The 21211-nt window shown below is 40.0% G+C and overlaps 1 protein-coding gene across 1 annotated transcript in view; it reads left to right on the top strand.

Annotated features, from left to right (window-relative positions):
• SNX4 (sorting nexin 4) overlaps positions 1–21211 on the top strand; it is a 79934-nt gene that overhangs the window by 41245 nt on the left and 17478 nt on the right. The window contains 3 exon segments of the mRNA NM_001133520.1: positions 2114–2186; positions 8226–8287; positions 17299–17364. Coding sequence (NP_001126992.1) covers positions 2114–2186; positions 8226–8287; positions 17299–17364 — 201 coding nt within the window.

The raw sequence follows: 21211 nt of genomic DNA on the forward strand, positions 1-21211 counted from the left end.
ACAGACTGGGCAATTAGTGGAATGTATGGGGTGAAGGAGAGAAGGAAATACAGATGGCACTCAAGTTTTCATTCTTTAGAGTGCAAGGGACCACAAGGGAAAGATTTTGAGGAGTAGTGGAAGATAGGCTGAGCTTTGGCTATGTAAGCAAGTACAAATATCTACTAAATCAGTTGGTTTTATAGATCTGGAGTTAGGAGAGATTTGGGCTGATGGTAGAAATTTGGAATTTAGCAACATGTAGATCATAATCGTGAAGCTTTGTGAATGACAAGTCACATAGGAATGTATAGATTGAAAGACTGATTGGAAGATAGCTGAGGACCTAGGACTGAGCCTTGAAGAATGCCAACACTTTAAGGATGTTTTCAAAGTATAACCGAGGTCAGCTGGGCATGGTGATGCCCATCTGTAGTCTCAGCTGTTTGGGAGGCTGAGGCAGGTGGATCAAGGGCTGCAGTGAGCTAGGATCAAGCCACTGCATTCCAACCTGGGTGACACAGTGCCAGGCCTTTAAAAAAAAAAAAAAAAAAAGAAGGAAAGAAAAATAAAGTGTAACCTGAGGACTGCCAGCATGTGAATCCTGTGGATGAGCTATAAAATTCAGATTCAGATTCCTGAGTCCCACGAGGACCTTGGTGTATTCATATCCCTCTGAAAGACCATCAGTAGTGTTTTTAAGAAATATTTTGGCCAGGCGCAGTGGCTCACCCTTGTAATCCCAGCACTTTGGGAGGCCGAGGCAGGCGATCACCTGAGGTTGGGAGTTCAAGACCAGCCTGACCAACATGGAGAAACTCCATCTCTACTAAAAATACAAAATTAGCTAGGTGTGGTGGTACATGCCTGTAATCCCAGATACTCGGGAGGCTGAGGCAGGAGAATTGCTTGAACCCAGGAGGCGGAGGTTGTGGTGAGCCAAGATCGCGCCATTGCACTCCAGCCTGGGCAACAAGAGTGAAACTCTATCTCAAAAAAAAAAAAAAAAAAGATTTCAGGAATTTTTTGCACACTACAGTTGGAGATGTAAGAGATGGGCGAAGGAAGTACTACAAAAGAAGCTTCAGGAGTGACCAGACAGTGAAATAAAAGGAAAGCCATGAGAAAATAACACTGAAACGGAAACAGATTTTTGAGAAGGAGGGTGATGTCAGCTACTGCATTACCAAAAGGATCAAGTAAGAGGAGAACTAAAATTGATCATTGGATATTACAACATGAAAATAGTTGGTGACTTTGTCAGGAATATTTCCCTACTATATAGTGCTGAAGGCAGAAGCTAGATTCTCATAGGCTGTGCAGTGAATGGGAATGGAAGAAGTGGTTATTGCTGGAGAAATGATACCTTGTGAAAGCTTGGCTATAAAAGGAGTAGATATTGACAGGGTGTTAATAGCTGGGTGTGTTGTCAAGGGAGTGTGTATTTTAATCTGTGAGAGGAGTTAATTGATATGTTAGTGAGAAAAAGCTTATAGAGATAGGAAGTTAGGAAATAGGAATATGGGGTGTAGCTGGAATGGAATCTAGAGCGTTAGATGGGAAGAAATCCTAGTGGGAGGGAAAAAATTATATAGATATGGGGAAGTGTGTAAGTTGATTGGCAGGAGGTAGAGGTGGGAGTCGTTCCCATCTGATGGCTTTTGTTTGTCTGTGAAGCTTGGTTGTTTGGAGAATGACAGGCGGTGCATCAGAAGTTTTTGGTCCTTATGGAAAATGGCAGTTAATAGATGAGGGAAGCAAATTACTTGAGCAGAATTAAGATTGAGGTTAGAGACCATGAGTTTATGATTGCACCATAATGTATCTTTTAGCTCCTTAAAGTTTTTCCTGTTTTGTATTTTCAAAGTAATTTTTCATACCAACAGATTTTTTTATCTATTTCAGTTCCACGAGGTAAATTATGAAGTGTGATATCTTGACTTTCAAAATATCAAAAGAAAGTATCATTTTATTTTGGAGTTTTTTGGATTTATATTGGTGTGTAAATGTTTAAGGCCAGCATATGGTTAAATAGAATCAGTTTTGTTATTCTCGGGAACTACTGTTTTTTCTTTCAGTTTTTGACTGCTTGTTTTCATTTGAAAAACGATGTTTTATTTGTTTCCTGTTTCAGGAGATTTACTGACCTTAAGCACTATAGTGATGAACTGCAGTCTGTCATCTCACATCTTCTTCGAGTCAGAGCTGTAAGTGATCCCCAAAAGCTTTTTGATGCTCATGCATAAGGAAGTGCTTCTCATTTAAGCATTATGTTTTTAAGTAGTAGGTGGTATTTATCATGAATAACTGATTTTTGCATTTGAATTTAAAATGTTCATCATCCAAACTGTACTTTTTAAAAAAATGTGAAATGGTTTCTGTTATAAACAACTCACTTAGCCTGTTTTCTCCATGGTTTGGAATAGAATAGTTGTTTTGGATGTTGTCGAAAGGCCTGCCATTTCAGTGCTGGAATGTAAATAAGTGTAGGATTTTAGATCTACATATCATATTCTGTCATGTTTTTTTTAAAGGTCTGTGAAATAGTTTATAGACGTTAGGCCATCGTGTGTCTGTGCTCTTAAATTCTACCAAATAAACTAATTTCAGATAAGTCTGCCATGAAAAAAGGGGCTAGAAATCAAGGAATAATAATTATACTTAACCATATAGTTCAGCTGTAATAGGCAAAGAGGAAAATACTTTTCAGTAAATTAATGTACCTGGAAAATGTACCATCCACTCTGGTCCCTTGTGGCAACCTAGAAGGAACCTTAGAACATGCCTGTGCCAAAGGCTTTGAAAGAGACTAGGATACCAGGTAAGGTCACATTTTATGCTGATTGGAATCTGGAATCCTCTTTATTATTATTATTTTGAGATGGAGTCTCGCTCTGTCACCCAGGCTGGCGTACAGTGGCACAATCTCAGCTCACTGCAACCTCCACCTCCCGCGTTGAAGCAATTCTCCTGCCTCAGCTTCCTGAGTAGCTGGGATTACAGGCATGCAGCACCATGCCTGGCTAATTTTTGTATTTTTAGTAGAGATGGGGTTTCACCATGTTAACGAGGCTGGTCTCGAACTCCTCCTGGCCTCAAGTGATCTGCCCACCTCAGCCTCCCAAAGTGCTGGGATTATAGGCGTGAGCCACCATGCCTGGCCAGAATCCTCTTGAAATGAAATATATTGCCTGGAATTTGTTTTAATAAGAGTCTACTGCAGAAGCTCTTTAGTTTAATTAGATCCCATTTGTCAATTTTGGCTTTTGTTGCCATTGCTTTTGGTGTTTTAGACATGAAGTCCTTGCCCATGCCTATGTCCTGAATGGTATTGCCTAGGTTTTCTTCTAGGGTTTTTATGGTTTTAGGTCTAACATTTAAGTCTTTAATCCATCGTGAATTGATTTTTGTATAAGGTGTAAGGAAGGAATCCAGTTTCAGCTTTCTACATATGGCTAGCCAGTTTTCCCAGCACCATTTATTAAATAGGGAATCCTTTCCCCATTTCTTGTTTTTGTCAGGTTTGTCAAAGATCAGATAGTTGTAGATATGTGGCATTATTTCTGACGGCTCTGTTGTGTTCCATTGATCTATATCTCTGTTTTGGTACCAGTACCATGCTGTTTTGGTTACTGTAGCCTTGTAGTATAGTTTGAAGTCAGGTAGCGTGATGCCTCCAGCTTTGTTCTTTTGGCTTAGGATTGACTTGGCGATGCGGGCTCTTTTTTGGTTCCATATGAACTTTAAAGTAGTTTTTTCCAATTCTGTGAAGAAAGTCATTGGTAACTTGATGGGGGTGGCATTGAATCTGTAAATTACCTTGGGAAGGATGGCCATTTTCATGATATTGATTCTTCCTACCCATGAGCATGGAATGTTCTTCCATTTGTTTGTATCCTCTTTTATTTCCTTGAGCAGTGGTTTGTAGTTCTCCTTGAAGAGGTCCTTCACATCCCTTGTAAGTTGGATTCCTAGGTATTTTATTCTCTTTGAAGCAATTGTGAATGGGAGTTCACTCATGATTTGGCTCTCTGTTTGTCTGTTATTGATGTATAAGAATGTTTGTGATTTTTGTACATTGATTTTATATCCTGAGACTTTGCTGAAGTTGCTTATCAGCTTAAGGAGATTTTGGGCTGAGACAATGGGGTTTTCTAGATATACTATCATGTCATCTGCAAACAGGGACAATTTGACTTCCTCTTTTCCTAATTGAATACCCTTGATTTCCTTCTCTTGCCTAATTGCCCTGGCCAGAACTTCCAACACTATATTGAATAGAAGTGGTGAGAGAGGGCATCCCTGTCTTGTGCCAGTTTTCAAAGGGAATGCTTCCAGTTTTTGCCCATTCAGTATGATATTGGCTGTGGGTTTGTCATAAATAGCTCTTACTATTTTGATATACGACCCATCAATACCTAATTTATTGAGAGTTTTTAGCATGAAGGGTTGTTGAATTTTGTCAAAGGCCTTTTCTGCATCTATTGAGATAATCATGTGGTTTTTGACTTTGGTTCTGTTTATATGCTGGATTACATTTATTGATTTGCGTATATTGAACCAGCCTTGCATCCCAGGGATGAAGCCCACTTGATCATGGTGGATAAGCTTTTTGATGTGCTGCTGGATTCTGTTTGCCAGTATTTTATTGAGGATTTTTGCATCAATGTTCATCAAGGATATTGGTCTAAAATTCTCTATTTTTTGTGGGATCTAATTAAACTAAAGAGCTTCTGCACAGCAAAGGAAACTACCATCAGAGTGAACAGGCAGCCTACAAAATGGGAGAAAATTTTCGCAACCTACTCATCTGACAAAGGGCTAATATCCAGAATCTACAATGAACTCCAACAAATTTACAAGAAAAAAACAAACAACCCCATCAAAAAGTGGGCGAAGGACATGAACAGACACTTCTCAAAAGAAGACATTTATGCAGCCAAAAAACACATGAAGAAATGCTCACCATCACTGGCCATCAGAGAAATGCAAATCAAAACCACAATGAGATACCATCTCACACCAGTTAGAATGGCAATCATTAAAAAGTCAGGAAACAACAGGTGCTGGAGAGGATGTGGAGAAATAGGAACACTTTTACACTGTTGGTGGGACTGTAAACTAGTTCAACCCTTGTGGAAGTCAGTGTGGCGATTCCTCAGGGATCTAGAACTAGAAATTCCATTTGACCCAGCCATCCCATTACTGGGTATATACCCAAAGGACTATAAATCATGCTGCTATAAGGACACATGCACACGTATGTTTGTTGCAGCATTATTCACAATAGCAAAGACTTGGGAACCAACCCAAATGTCCAACAATGATAGACTGGATTAAGAAAATGTGGCACATATACAGCATGGAATACTATGCAGCCATAAAAAATGATGAGTTCACGTCCTTTGTAGGGACATGGATGAAATTGGAAATCATTACTCTCAGTAAACTATCGCAAGAACTAAAAACCAAACACCGCATATTCTCACTCATAGGTGGGAATTGAACAATGAGAACACATGGACACAGGAAGGGCAACATCACACTTTGGGGACTGTTGTGGGGTGGGGGGAGGGGGGAGGGGGGAGGGATAGCACTGGGAGATATACCTAATGCTAGATGACGAGTTGGTGGGTGCAGCGCACCAGCATGGCACATGTATACATATGTAACTTACCTGCACATTGCGCACATGTACCATAGAGCCTAAAGTATAATAATAATAATAATAAAAAAAAGAAAAAAAAAAGAGATTTATCTGTACTTTGAAAAAAGAAAAAAATAATAATAAATAAATAAATAAATAAATTTAAAAAAAAAGAGTCTACTGATGAGCAGTGGAGAGCGGGGGCAGTTTTAGGAGAAATGAGTTTGGCCATATAATAATTATTGAAGCTGGGTGTTGGGAAATGGAGGTATATCCTTCTGTTCTATATGCTTTTTGTATGTTTCAAGATTTCCATGACAGTACAGAAAAAATAAAGGAAAAAATTCTTCTGAAGGTCTTATATTGTCTTGATCTCCAGTTTAACTGTTCAAGAGTATCGTTGGACTCTTTGAATAAATTATAATATACCTTCTCATAAAAGAAAAGTTACCTGCGAGAATTATTAGGCTAGAGTCAAGAACTGGGTATTAGAAAGGGCTGTGGATTAATGAGATAAAATTTCTGGACCTTTGGTTGCCTTGAAATTACCCAGACAAATTAGGCAATGGTTCTTGTGGGAGGTGCAGATGGGGGACAAACATTCAGAGAATCTGCATTGTACCCTCACATTGCTTCTAGTTTTTTTTTTCTTAAGTGGTTTTTCAGCAACTTCTCTTCTCTTCCATGCTTAATATCTTAGTAGAGGATGAATGCTCAGCTTTTAGGAAGGAGGTTTGATATCTAAAAGTACAGGGATCTAGAAAAGTTAGTGTTAGAATGACATTTTCCATCATATATTCTCTGGAATGCTAACCCTGTAAGATGTTCCCTACTGCAAACCATATCTCCCTTGAGCAGTCATGATTCATGTGTGGTGTTAAAGGTCTAAAAGGTTCTACAGAAAAAAAAACTGTTAAATTTTATTGTCTCAATGTTTCCCAACCTTGCTTGATGATGGAACCACTTAAAAAAGAAAAAAAAGAAAAACATTCAACACTGCACAGAATGCTCAAAAAATACTTGGGGGGCCAGGCACAGTGGCTCATACCTGTAATCCCAGCACTTTGGGAGGCCAAGCTGGGCAGATCACTTGAGGTCAGGAGTTTGAGACCAGCCTGACCAGCATGGTCTTTACTAAAAATACAAAAATTAGCTGGGCGTGGTGGTGCATGCCTGTAATCCCCGCTACTCGGGAGGCTGAGGTGGGATAATCGCTTGAACCCAGGAGGCAGAGGTTGCAGTGAGCTGAGATCATGCCACTGTACTTTGGCCTGGGAGACAGAGTGAGACTCCATCTCAAAATAATAATAATAATAATAGTAATAAAAAGAAGAAGAAGAAGGAAATGACATCCTAGAGAAATTAGTTTAGAGGTCTGGGGACAACCCATAAGAGTTTCAAGTAGGAATAGGACTATGAGCTTTGTCCCGAAAGCTGGTTCTAGTGTAGGGGCCAGCATCTTTTTCTGAAGGCCAGATGGGAGGTGTTTTCAGCTTTGTTAGCTTTATGGTTTCTGTTGCATCTATTCAGCTCCACTGTGAAACTGACTGTGCTCCAGTGAGACTCTGTTTACAAAACAAGTGGCAGACCTGTAGTGTGTGAACCCCTAGTCTAGTGGGTACGTGTTTCCTCAGAGCAGGCCAACGATAGATGGAAAACATTTTATGATCCTCATACACCTACTTGAAGTATTTGTAGTGGCAGTTCTGTTGATTTGTTCTATCATTAATGCCTAATTCCTCATACTTATGTTTGAGTAAGGAATCAGGGAGATAATTTATCCTTAGAGCTTATACTTAGAAACTGTATACCAGAAATTTTTTCTAGAGCTTTTTGTAGGATGAGCTTTTGGTCTTCCAGTTTGTTTTCATAATGCTTCGGGGGAACGTAAAGCAAATTAATTACCATATTGAGGTTTTGTTTTAACTTGTAAAATTTCTGTGACTGGCTAGGCAGTACACATTTCAGTGAGTAAATTATAATTCTGTTGTTATTAAAATAATGTGTTCGTTGGTGAGGAGTTATCTTTTGACAAAGCATAGAAGTATATGCATGTATTCAGCATTTATATATAAAACTGTATCTCAGTAGAATTGAAAATGTGTCCTTTCCCTTGGTTAATTCCACTTTGGGGATTTTATTATAAGGAAACAATCTGAAGGAAAAAGGCTTATTCTCAGAGATAACTTTTTATAATACTGAAAAATTAAGAATAACTGAATTCCAACAAGATTATTCAACAAGGAATGCTTGTATATCTTATACACTACTTAGTGGAATTTTATGCAACTATTTATAGTGGTATTTATTAAAGGTAATACTAACCTGATGGGTAAGCATATTACCACTCTTGCTATAGGCAATTTAAAAACAGTAATTAAAAACTTTGCAGAAAAAGAAGTATGAAAGTATAAGATATGATAAATATGTTAAGAGCACTGGTTTTACTTTTAGGGGGATGGGATTTTCGGAGATTACTATTTTTCTTTTTTCCGTTTCCAAGTTTATTGTACTAAGCATGTTTTTTGTTTTTTGGGTATTTTTTTGGATGAAGATATAACTTTGACCTAAAGTAATTTCTATTAAATATTTATTTCAGAGAGTAGCAGATCGACTCTATGGTGTATATAAAGTACATGGGAATTATGGGCGAGTTTTCAGGTAAGCATCATACAGACTTTAAAAATAATTAGCTTTAATTAGCTTTTTGCCTAAAAACAATAATTCTTGAAAATTTATGAGTCTGGAGAGAAGATTATTTCTTTTTTTGTTTGTTTTTGTTTTTGTTTTTTGAGACGGAGTTTCTCTCTTGTCACCCAGGCTGATGCAATGATGTGATCTCAGCTCACTGCAACCCCCACCTCCTGGGCTCAAGCGATTCTCCTGCCTCAGCCTCCCCAGTAGCTGGGATTACAGGCATGCGCCACCACACCGGGCTAATTTTGTATTTTTAGTAGAGATGGGGTTTCACCATGTTGGTCAGGCTGGTCTCGAACTCCTGACCTCAGGTGATCCGCCCGCCTCAGCCTCCCAAAGTGCTGGGATTACAGGAGTGAGCCACTGTGCCTGGCGTGAGAAGATTATTTTTTTCAAATAACGTCCTATAATAGTGGTTTTCAAGGCTTTCATTTCAAAGCCTTTCTTTAAATAAAAATTAGTGAGGATTTTCAATACATTGATCAGATAAAAAGTAAAACTGATTGAAGCAGGGTTGCAGCCTTTTGCTTTCTTGACAGAATGCCTAAGGATATTTCATTGGAAATGACTGGGTTACAGAATTAGTGATTTTCTCTTTCTTTCTTTTTGTCATTTTATAATTTACAAAGGCTTTCGCAGTGTGAGTTTTGCACTCTTAGGTTAACTTTAGTGATAAATAGAATATTTGTTTATATGACTTGCATATTTTGGTTATTTTTGAACCACTAATTTTCATATGTGTTCATTATTTTGGTTGTGACATTTTAGAAGTTATTATCTAGAACTTTTTATAAGAAAAATATCCTTGCAAATGTTCCATTATAAGTCCTTTTGATTGAGTTAATTTAAAATATGGCTTATTTTGCATTTTTAATTTGATCATACATTCAGTTAGGACAAAATTCAAAAGGAATAAAATCTTCTACAGTGAAAAGTCTCAGCCAGATGTGGTTCTCATACTTGTAATCCCAGGACTTTGGGAAGCCACAGCAGGAGGATGGCTTGAGGCCAGGAGTTCAAGACCAGCCTGGGCAATATAGTGAGCCCCCCATCTCTACAAAAACTAAAAAATTATCTGGGTGTGGTGGCATGCACCTGTGGTCCCAGCTACTTAGAAGGCTGAGGTGGGACGATCACTCAAGCCCAGGTGGTTGAGGCTACAGTGAACAGTGATTGTGCCACCACACTCCAGCAACGGAGCAAGACCCTGTCTCAAAAAAAAAAAAAAAAAAAAAAAAAAGTCTCCTCATCCCTGTCTGCCAACTATTTTGGTCTCCTACTCTGACATAACTAATACCACTTTCTTAGTTTCTTGTATCCTTCTAGTAAAAAATAGCACTGTTAATGGAACATATTAGCATATAAACAAATGCATTTTTCCTTTCTTTAAAGTGAAAGAGGAGGCTGGGTGTAGGGGCTCACGCCTGTGATCCCAACACTTTGAGAGGCTGGGGTGGGCAGATTGCTTGAGTCCGGAAGTTTGAGACTAGCCTGGGCAATATGATGAAACCCCATCCCTAGAAACAATACAAAAATTAGCTGGGCATGGTAGCACGTGCCTGTGGTCTCAGCTACTTGGGAGGCTGAGGTAGGAGGATCACTTGAGCCTAGGGGGGTTGAAAGAGCCCAGGCTGGATGATAGAGTGAGACCCTGTCTCAAAAAAAAAAAAAAAAAAAGAAAGAAAGAAAAGGGAGCAAATTGTATACATTACATTGTTCATTTGCTTTACCTTGCTCCCCACCCCCACTTTCTTTTTTTAAAAATAGAGACAGGGTTTTGCTATGTTGCCCAGGCTGGTCTTGAATTCCTGGGCTCAAGAGATCCTCCTGCCTCAGTCTCTCAAAATGCTGGGATTGCAAGCATGAGCTACCACACCTGGCCTTTGCTACTTTTTGTTTGTTTGTTTGTTTGTTTTGAGACAGACTCTCACTCTGTCACCTAGGCAGGAGTACAGTAGTGCAATCTCAAATCACTGCAACCTCTGCCTCCTGGTTCAGACAATTCTCCTGCCTCAGCCTCCCAAGTAGCTGGGATTACAGGTGCATGCCACCACAGCTGGCTATGTTTTGTATTTTTAGTAGATGCGAGATTTCACCATGGTGGCCCGGCTGGTCTCGAATTCCTGACCTCAAGTGATCTGCCTGCCTAGGCCTCCCAAAGTGCTGAGATTACAGGTGTGAGCCACTGCACCCAGCCCGTTTTTTTTTTGTTTTTGTTTTTGTTTTTGTTTTGAGATGGAGTCTTGTTCTGTCGCCCAGGCTGGAATGCAGTGGCACAATCTCAGCTCACTGCAGCCTCTGCCTCCTGGTTTCAAGCAGTTCTCTGCCTCAGCCTCCCGAGTAGCTGGGATTACAGGCACCTGCCACCACACCTGGCTGTTTTTTTGTATTTTTAGTAGAGATGGGGTTTCACCATGTTGGTGAGGCTGGTCTTGAACTCCTGACCTTGTGATCCACCTGCCTCAGCCTCCTAAAATGCTGGATTACAGGCGTGAGCCACTGCACCCGTTTTTTTTTTGTTTTTTTTGTTTTGTTTTGTTTTAAATACAGGGTCTCACTTTGTCACCGAGGCTGGAGTGCAGTGGTATGGTCTTGGCTCACTGAAACCTCTGCCTCTTAGGCTCTAGTGATCCTCCTGCTTCAGCCTCCCAAGTAGCTGGGACTACAGGCACACACCACCATGCTCTGCTACTTTTTGTATTTTTTTGCAGAGATGGGACTTTACTACGTTGCCAAGGCTGATCTTGAACTCCTGAGCTCAGGTGATCCATTGGCCTCGACCCCCCATAGCGCTAGGATTACAGGCATGAATCACCATGCCTGGCTCCCTACTTTGCATTATTAAAAAATTTTCTCGGCCAGGCATGGTGGTTCATGCCTATAATCCCAGCACTTTGGGAGGCCAAGGCAGGTGGATCACCTGAGGTCAGGAGTTTGAGACCAGCCTGGCCAACATGGTGAAACCCCATCTCTACTAAAAATAGAAAAATTAGCCAGGCATGGTGGTGGGGTCCTATAATCCCAGCTACTCAGAAGACTGAGGCAGGAAAATCTCTTGAACCCAGGAGGTGAAGGTTGCAGTGAGCTGAGATCACGCCAGTGCACTCCAGCCTGGGCGGCAGAGTGAGACTCCATCTTAAAAAATGAAAAAAATTTTTTCTCAGGTGGTGGGTTCTAGGTGGGGAAAAAAATTCTCATTTCTTCTATTTTTTGTGGTTTCATAAATTTTTGATTCATCTGTAATTTATTTGAATGTAAGATGTGAGATAGAGATTTAAATTTATTTAATTCATTTATTAGAGTAGTAGGTTATCCATATGTCTTTGGTTGATCAATACATTAAAATTAAATGCAAGTTGAGACAGATCAGGGTTATATGACTTTTTTAATTAAAAGAAGCTTATTGATATTATAAAAAGGTAAACTCTTCATAACTAGGACCAGGGTCTATGAAAATATATGATCAACTGTAAAAGAATAGTATAATGAGAAGAAAGACAAATAGTGTTACACTTTTTGAAGTCTACCTCATGCTGTCTGACTTAACATTAATTGCTTTTAGATTTATGCACAAATCATCTCTAATTTTTAGTATTACTCAAACTGGAACCCAATTAAGCTTGGGAACAATGCTTATTTAAAAACAAAAATTATATCCCATAGGAGACAATGGGGGGGAATTAACATAAACTAAACATTCTCAAAGGTAGCACATTTATTATAGTTAATAAATGAACTTTTTAATTAATTTGAGAGGCGGGTAGACAAAAGATCAATTGGTTGAATCAAACTTTAAAGAAAATTATTTGCATTAAGGCCACATGATAAATATTGTACAGGTTTTTTTTTTTTTTGCCAGCTTAATAAATTATTAGAAAGCCACTTTACATTTAAAAAATTTCATGAGGCTGGGTGTGGTGGCTCACACGTGTAATCCTAGCACTTTGGGATGCCAAGGAAGGAGGATCACTTGAGGCCAGGAGTTCAAGACAAGCCTTGGCAACATAGCAAGACCCCATCTCTACAAAAATAATTAAAAAATTAGGCATGGCGGCACATGCCTATAGTCCTAGCTACTTGGGAGGCTAAGATGGGAGGAACACTTGAGCCCAGGAGTTCAAGGTTATAGCGAGCTATGATCACACTACTGCACTCCAGCCCAGGTGACAGAGCAACACCCTGTCTCTCAAAAAAATAAAAATAGATAAAAATAAAAACATCTTATGAAAACTGAGCCAGAAAGACCAGAGGTGGTTGAGGTAATTTAATTAAGACCTGAACTGCAGCAGTTGCCAGCGAAGAATAAAGAGGCCTAAATGATGGGCTTACCAATGGATTTTTTTCAGTCATTCAGCACACAGTAACTGAGCTCCTGTTACCATGGTAGGTGCTAAGAATACCAAGATTTAATTTAGGGCAGCTGAGTGCCTAAGAGGATTGTGATAGAGAATGTAGGTGGAATGGTGGGTTTGAGGGATGAGTTTTAGGGTTCTCTTGTGGATAAATTGCATTCTAACTAAAGATTTTTATTAAGCAGTTAGAAATTTGGATCAGGAATTTAAGAAGCTAGTGAGAATATGAGTTGTATATATAAAGTGTATCCTTACAGAGTGATTTTTTAAAACATAGATTTAGTTGATAATATTAGAGGGTTAGAGCAAGTCTACAGGAGACTCAAGGGCCAAGCCTTAGGGAATATCTGCGTTCAGGGATCAGGCAAGAAATTGATGAGGAACATGGAGTATGCAAAGTCAAGCAAGTGAAGGGAACACTTCAATAAGGCTTGGAATTATACTGTAGAAAAATTGAATTTAGGCCAGGCACGGTGGTTCACGCCTATAATCCCAGCACTTTGGGAAGCCGAGGCGGGCAGATCACTTGGGGTTAGGAGTTCAAGACCAGCCTGGCCAACATGGTGAAACCTCGTCTCTACTAAAAATACAAAAATTAGCCGGGCATGGTGGCGTGTGCCTGTAATCCCAGCTACTTGGGAGGCTGAGGCAGGAGAATCGCCTGAACTGGGAGGCGGAGGTTGCAGTGAGCTGAGATCATGCCGCTGCACTCCAGCCTGGGTGACAGAGCAAGACTCCATCTCAAAAAAAAACAAAAAAGAGAATTGAGTTTAGATGAGAAGGGGGAAAAAGTACATCTTTAGTGTTAATTTGGAAAGCAGTTTAAGTGGTATGATGTTATGTCCTAGTGATCCTAGAAATAAGAGGAAAGGATTAAGGAAGGAAAGACAGCAAGTTATTGATTAGTCTTTTAAGAAAGTCCCTACTCATGGATGTGAAGATGGCAACAGTAGACACCGGAAACTGCCAGAGCGGGGAGGGAGGGTGGGAGGGAACAAGGGTTGAGAAACTTTAACTATTGGGCACTGTGCTCACTGTGTGGGTGATGGGCTCATTTGTATCTGAAATCTCCACACCATCCAGTGTACACACATAACAAACCTGCACGTGTACAGGTACTCCCTGAGTCTAAAATAAAAGTTGAAATTTTTTTTTTCGAAAGTCCCTGAGGAGAAAGATGAACTGTGGTTATTTTTGAAGGGTAGTAAGACTTTTTTGAGGAGAGGCTGGGGCTGGGGTGGGATGGTGGACAGGGGAGGGATAGGAGCATGGACGAGGGAGAAGATAGGGAAGGTGCAGAGCTGTCTTAAGGCAGGGAAGAGGTGAGTTGTAGAAGGCACCATGAAGTAGGTGTCTTTTTTGAGAACAAGTTTGTGTAATTGTGTGGTTGTGGGGATTGAGGGGAATGACGTTGGGCAGTCTGTCTCAAACAGTGCAGAGAATTCTCTTTTGGGGGGTTGGAGGTAGGGGTGCCAATAATACTTGTCCTACTGCAAAAGCTCCTTTACCTCCCTTCACCAATTCACAGGGCATTGGCCAGAAGCAGCTGTACCAAGTGCAGGAACTCTGTGAAGGCTTGAGTTTTATCAATTCATGCAAAATCTACATTGTGTGGATACTTTAATATTTATTTTTAAAAGTTTATTTTTCCCCACTAATGTTTAAGTAAAATTTATTCTTCAGAAACAGTGTGCCATATCTATTATATGGCTTCTAATATCCATGATGAAAACATCCCAGTTTGAGAAGCACTGATGAAGGCATCACTTCGGAATGTGGAAAGGATTGCTGAGCAGTGCCAGTTTGTGGGAGATGGTTTTTATCTTTTCAGTGCTGCTGACCTATAAGAGTAATGAAAAAATTCAAAAGTTGGGGGCCACATAATCGGAAAAAAACTTAATTTGTTCTTTGGTTTGCAGTTTGAGAGGGGAAGAAATACAAAGCTGGTTTTATCAGCCTTTTTTTTTAATTGAAATTTTTTCAATATATTCCTTAAGTAATTTTTGTAAAATTATGGCAATTGGAGGTTGGAGTGAGAGAATGGACTAAAAAAAAGACTGAGCTGTGACTAGAAAAGGACTGACATGAAGTGACAGATGTTATGTAGGTGAGAAATGAGCAGGAATTAGGCTTACAGAGAAGAAACAGGGAAGATTTTGTTGTATATTCATGGTGCTGCTGATGTTATGTTTGTTTTGTTTGTTTGTTCATTTAAGTAGAGGAGTTTATTTTGTGCTCCTACATCCCTAGGCCTTTTGCAGCCTCCCTCCCCTATTCATAGCACCTGACCCAATTTAGGATAAGCCTAAAAAAGGGCTATTCCCCATAGGGGCTTATAGGACTAGTTTCATGCTCAGACAGGAACTTTCAGATCCACCTGTGCAGAAATGGACTAAATACATAGGTGGGGTTCACTCTGCAAAAGACTTAGAGAAGAGGGGGAAAGAGTTTTAAGTACCAATAACTATGCATTTAAAGCTAATGAAAGCAGTCAGGAACTAATAGCCTAAAATGTTGTGTTCTGTTAATTGAGCATTTTAAAATATCATCTTAATTCATAGGTTGTGAATCCATATGGAAGCAACCAAAAGTAACCGTCTCTTCCAGATTCAGTGTTACAGTTCCTTTCAAGAGATTCCAGGAAAATAGACAAATTTCTTTCAAAAAGCCATGTGCAAAGGCACACCAACTTGTTATGTACCTCAAAGCTCAAAGACACAAAGATGTACTTGTGTTTAATGATTCTATAATTTCTAACTTTTTAGTTATATGCATGGAAAAGCTCTTTTTTTTTTTTTATTTGAGATGGAGCTTTGCTCTTGTTGCCCAGACTGGAGTGCAATGGCGCGACCTCGGCTCACCACAACCTTTGCCTCCCAGGTTCAAGCGATTGTCCCGCCTCAGCCTCTCAAGTAGCTGGGATTACAGGCATGTGCCACCATGCCCAGCTAATTTTGTATTTTTAGTAGAGACAGGGTTTCTCCACGTTGGTCAGGCTGGTCTTGAACTCCCGACCTCAGGTGATCCGCCCTCCTTGGCTTCCCAGAGTGCTGGGATTATAGGTGTGAGCCACCATGCCCGGCCGAAAAACTCTTTTGACTAAGACAACAAAAAAAGTTAAGTGCCTTAAGTTGGGACTGGTAGATAGAGGACTCTGTTGGAGGTTGATTCTAGGCTCAGCTCTGTCTCTGATCAGCTGCCTGACTTTGAGTAAACCGTGTTAGGTTTCTGGGCCTCAGTGTCTATTCTTAATTGTTGGGGTAGATGAGGACAGTGATTTTCAAACCTTTTTTTAGCGTGGAACTCTTATGTGTTTAAACAAAGACTCATACAGAAATATAAACAAATAGAACCTATTTCCACAGACCTGTTTGGGGCTAGAGATTTTATCCTTGATGAATACCATACTGGATTACTAAATTTAGCTCTAAGCCTTTCTTTTTGTTGTAATTAATATTTTTCATTCCTGTCCAAAATCTTGACTCTCAGGCATTCTTGGAGTCTTTTTTTTTATTTCATGGAGCTATAAAATACTAGAGCGACCCTGGTGGTTTTTTAGTTCGAGTTCTAGATCCAAGAGGTGAGGGTGGACTTCGGGTTGTCTGAAGTCTCTGAAATCGTACACAAAATCTTGTGGTTTTTTTTTTTTTTTTTTTTTTAACTTTTTAGGGAAAAGATACATAGTTTTCATCTATACTAAGAGTATAATACTATTTTATTTTTTATGATATGTTGGAATTGAAGATGTTTATTATACATTCTTTAAATAGCAGAAAAATTGGAAACAACCTTTATAGCCAGGAAAATGATTAAAAAGATTGTGAGTTGCCATTTAAAATGACATTTAGAACAAATTATTTTAATAGTATGGGAAAATACTATTTAAAAAAAGCATGACACAAACTCACATATACCATATGATCTCAGCCACTTTACGCAAATAAGACTAGAAGGAGGTATATCAAATTATGTTATCTCTTGGCATTTGGGATTATAGATTTATTTTCCTAGTTTACTATAATAAGCATATATAACTTCCATAAAAAGATTTTTAATGTAAAGCATTTCACAGAAATGACAACAAAATGATGTGTGGCTCTAGTAGCTTTCTTGTGTAATATGATTATTATTATTAAAACTTTACTCTGCACCTACTGTTTCTATACAGTTGTCTTTTTCTGTTAGCTACTAGAACAGTGGCATGTAATCAGGTATGTTCATCAGAGCCGTACATGGATTATTTAAAAATGTACATGTCTCACTCTATCCCCACAGCTTCTGATTAAGTAGATCAAGAGTAGGGCTAGCATCGGTATTTTTTAAAAGCTTTACACATGATTTAAATCAGCCCCCTAACTGAGAATGTTATCTATAACCAGAAGCTGTTTAATATGATACTTACCTTCCACTTAGCAGCAAGCATCAACGTTTGAAGCCTTCACTTACATTTAGTTGTTAAACTTAAGGGGAAAACAGCATATTTGAGTTATAGAAAATAAACCCAAATACGGGTGCTATACATTATTTTAAAGCTAGCTAGACAAGAATCTTGAAAAGAGTCCATTTAATACTATTCCATATCTCTAATGCATGTTGCTTTTGGTTTTATCTTTTACTCCTTAGTGAATGGAGTGCCATAGAAAAAGAAATGGGTGATGGACTGCAGAGTGCTGGTCATCATATGGATGTGTAAGTATCTCGAGAACTTTTGTGAAGCCCGAGGTGAAGTCCTGTAGTGAAGCGTTAGTGACTCTTCTATTCTTCTGTTTTTATCAAGTTTGCTGGCATTTATATTGTGCTCTATGTGTACATATCTGACTTAAATTTATCTCAGGAATGCAAAGTTAGTTTAACATTTGAAAATCCTTCTAATTCATATTTTAACAGAATGAAGATGAAAACATTGAAGGTATGTTCATTTCCATACATGTAGAAAAAGCATTTGACGAATTTTAACACCCATTTATAGTAAAAAGTCTCATCAACTAGGAATAAAGGGGAATTTTCTCAGTCTAAAATTTATAGCCAATATTGTACTTAATAGTGAAACGTTGAGGCTTTCCCTTAAGGTCAAGAAAAAGGCAAGGTGGTTTGCTCTTGCCGCTTTTAGTAAACATTGTACTGGAGGTCCTACTCAGTATAGTGAGACAAGAAAATTAAATAAGAGGCCTAAATATTAGGAAGAAGCAAAAGTATATTTTCAGTTGACAAGGTCTTTTACACAGAAAACCATAAACAATCAACCAAAAACATTGTAGAACTAACAACTGATTTTTTTTTTTTTTTTTTTTTTTTTTTAAAGAGACTAGGTCTCACTCTATTGCCCAGGCTGGAGTGCATTGGTACAATCACAGCTCACTGCAGCTTCAACCTTCTGGGCTCAAGCACACCTTCCACCTCAACCTCCCAAGTAGCTAGGACTACAGGTGCATGCCACCACACCTGGCTAATTATTATTATTTTTTTTGTAGAGACAGAGTGTTGCTATGTTGCCCAGGTCGATCTTGGACTCCTGGCCTTAAGCAATCCTCCTGCCTTGGCCTCCCAAAGTGCTGGAATTACAGGCATGAGCTGCTGTTCCCAGATTGAATTAAATTTTTTTTTTTTTTTTTTAGAGATGGGGTCTTGCTGTGTTTCCGAGGCTGGTCTCAAACTTCTGGCCTCAAGGGATTCTCCCATCTCAACCTCCCAAAGTGCTGGGATTAGCGGTGGGAGCCAGCACACCTGGCCAACAACTGAATTAATTTTATTTTTTCCAACTTCTATTACAGGTTCAGGGGGTACATGTGCAGGTTTGTAAATTACCTGACATGGGGGTTTGGTGTACAGATCATTTCATCACCCAGTAAGCTTAGTACCTGAGAGGTGGTTTTTCGATTTTCACCCTCCTCCTAACCTCCACCCTTAAGTAGGCGTTAGTATCTGTTGTTCTGTTCTTTGTATCCACGTGTACTGAATGTTTAGCTCCCACTTATAAGTGAGAATATGTGATACTTGGTTTTTTGTTCCTGTGTTAATTCACTTAGGATAGTGGCCTCCAGCTGCATCCATGTTGCTGCATCCTTATTGCTGCATCTATTCTTTTACATGGCTGTGTAGTATTCCATGGTATACATGTACCACAGTTTCTTTATCCAGTCCACCGCTCATGGCATTTAGGTTGATTCCATGTCTTCGCTATTGTGAATACTGCTGCAGTGAACACAGGCATGCATGTATCCTTATGGTAGAATAATTTATATTTTGGGGGATATAGACCCAGTACTGGGAGACTGCTGGGTTGAATGGTACTTCTATTTTAAGTTCTTTGAGAAATCTCTAGACTGCTTTTCACAGTGGCTGAACTAATTTACTTTCCCAACAGCAGTGTATGTGTTCCTCTTTCTCTGCAACCTTGCCAGCATGTTATTTTTTGACCTTTTAGTAATAACCACTCTGGCCAGGTGCAGTGGCTCACGCCTGTAATCCCAGCACTGTAGAAGGCTGAGGTGGGCAGATCTCTTGAGCCTAGGAGTTCAAGACCAGCCTGGGAAACATAGCAAGAACATGTCTCTATTATTTAAGTTAAAAAAAATAAATAATAATAACCATTCTGACTAGTGTGAGATGGTATCTCATTGTGGTTTTGATTTTCATTTCTTTAATGATGTTGAGTATTTTTTCATGTTTGTTGGCCACATGTATGTCTTCTGTTGAGAAATACCTGTTCATGTCCTTTCCCCCACTCCTTTATTTTTTTTGTTTTTATTTTTTCTGAGACGGAGTCTCACTCTGTCGCCCAGGCTGGAGTGCAGTGGTGCAATCTTGGCTCACTGCAACCTCTGCCTCCCAGGTTCAAGCAATTCTCCTGACTCAGCGTCCCGAGTAGCTGGGATTACAGGCGCCCATCACCACACCCGGCTAATTTTTGTATTTTTAGTAGAGACAGGGTTTTGCCATTTTGGCCAGACTGGTCTCAAACTCCTGGGCTTGAGTGATCTGCCCAACTCAGCCTCCCAAAGTGCTTGGATTACAGGGGTGAGCCACCACACCTGGCCCTTTTTTTTTTTTTTTTTGGGAAGACAGAGTCTCACTCTGTCACCCAGGCTGGAATGCAGTGGCACCATCTCAGTTCACTGCAACCTCTACCTTCTGGGGTCAAGTGATTCTTCTGCCTCAGCTTCCCGAGTAGCTGGGACTACAGGCATGCGCCACCACGCCTGGCTAGCCGGGCATGGTGGTGCATGCCTGTAGTCCCAGCCACTTGGGAGGCTGAGGCAGGAGAATCACTTGAACTCGGGAGGCAGAGGTTGCAGTGAGCCAAGACCACACCACTGCACTCCAGCCTAGGTGACAGAGTGAGACTTTGTCTCAAAAAAATAAAATAAAAAATAAAAGTTTATATGGATATTTAAAGAACCTAGAATAGCTACAACAATCTTGACAAAGAACAAAACTGGAATATATTACTTTCAAGATTTACTAGGCCGGGCACAGTGGCTCACGCCTGTAATCCCAGCACTTTGGGAGGCTGAGGCGGGTGAATCACCTGAGGCCAGGAGCTCAAGACCAGCCTGGCTGACATGGCGAAACCCCATCTCTACTAAAAATACAAAATAAATTAGCCAGGTGTGGTGGCAGGTGCTTGTAATCCCAGCTACTCGGGAGGCTGAGGCAGGAGAATCACTTGAACCCAGGAGGCGGAGGCTACAGTGAATCGAGATTGCACCATTGCACTCCAGCCTGGGTGACAAGAGTGAAACTCTGTCCCCACCTCCCAAAAAAAAAAAAAAAGATTTACTATAAAGCTAAGTTATAAAGATAGTGAGGTATTGGCATAAAGTTAAACAGATTGACCAGGTACAGTGGCTGATACTGTGATCCCGACTCTTTGGCAGGCAAATGCGAGTAGATCCCTTGAGTCCAGGAGTTTGAGATCAGCCTGGGCAACATGGCAAAACCCTGTCTCTACAAAAAAACTACAAAAATTAGGCCCAGCGTGGTGGCTCAAGCCTGTAATCCTAGCACTTTGGGAGGCCAAGGTGGGTGGATTATGTGAGGTCAGGAGTTTAAGACCAGCCTGGTCAACATGGCGAATCCCTGTCTCTACTAAAAATATAAATATTAGCCAGGCCTGGTGACGTGCACCTGTAGTCCCAGCTACTCAGGAAGCTGAGGCAGGAGAATTACTTGAACCCAAGGAGTCAGAGGTTGCAGTGAGCTGAAGATTGCACCACTGCACTCCAGCTTGGGTGACAGAGCAAGACTCTGTCTCAAAAAAACCAAAACTACAAAAATTAGCTGGGAGTGGTGGCGTGCACCTGTAGTCCCAGCTACTTGGGAGGCTGAAGTGGGATGATCACTTGAGCCCAGAAAGTCAAGGCTGCAGTTGAGTCATGATCCTGTCACTGCACTTTAACCTGGGTGAGAGTGAGACTGTGTCTCAAAAAAAAAAAAAAAAAAAGAAAGATAAATAGATCAATGGAACAGAATTCTGTACAGAAATAGACTCACACTTCTATAGTTCATTTCAACAAATGATGTTGGAATAACTGGA

Source organism: Pongo abelii, chromosome 2 (assembly GCF_028885655.2).
Source record: "Pongo abelii isolate AG06213 chromosome 2, NHGRI_mPonAbe1-v2.0_pri, whole genome shotgun sequence".
NCBI classification, from domain to species: Eukaryota; Metazoa; Chordata; class Mammalia; order Primates; family Hominidae; genus Pongo; species Pongo abelii.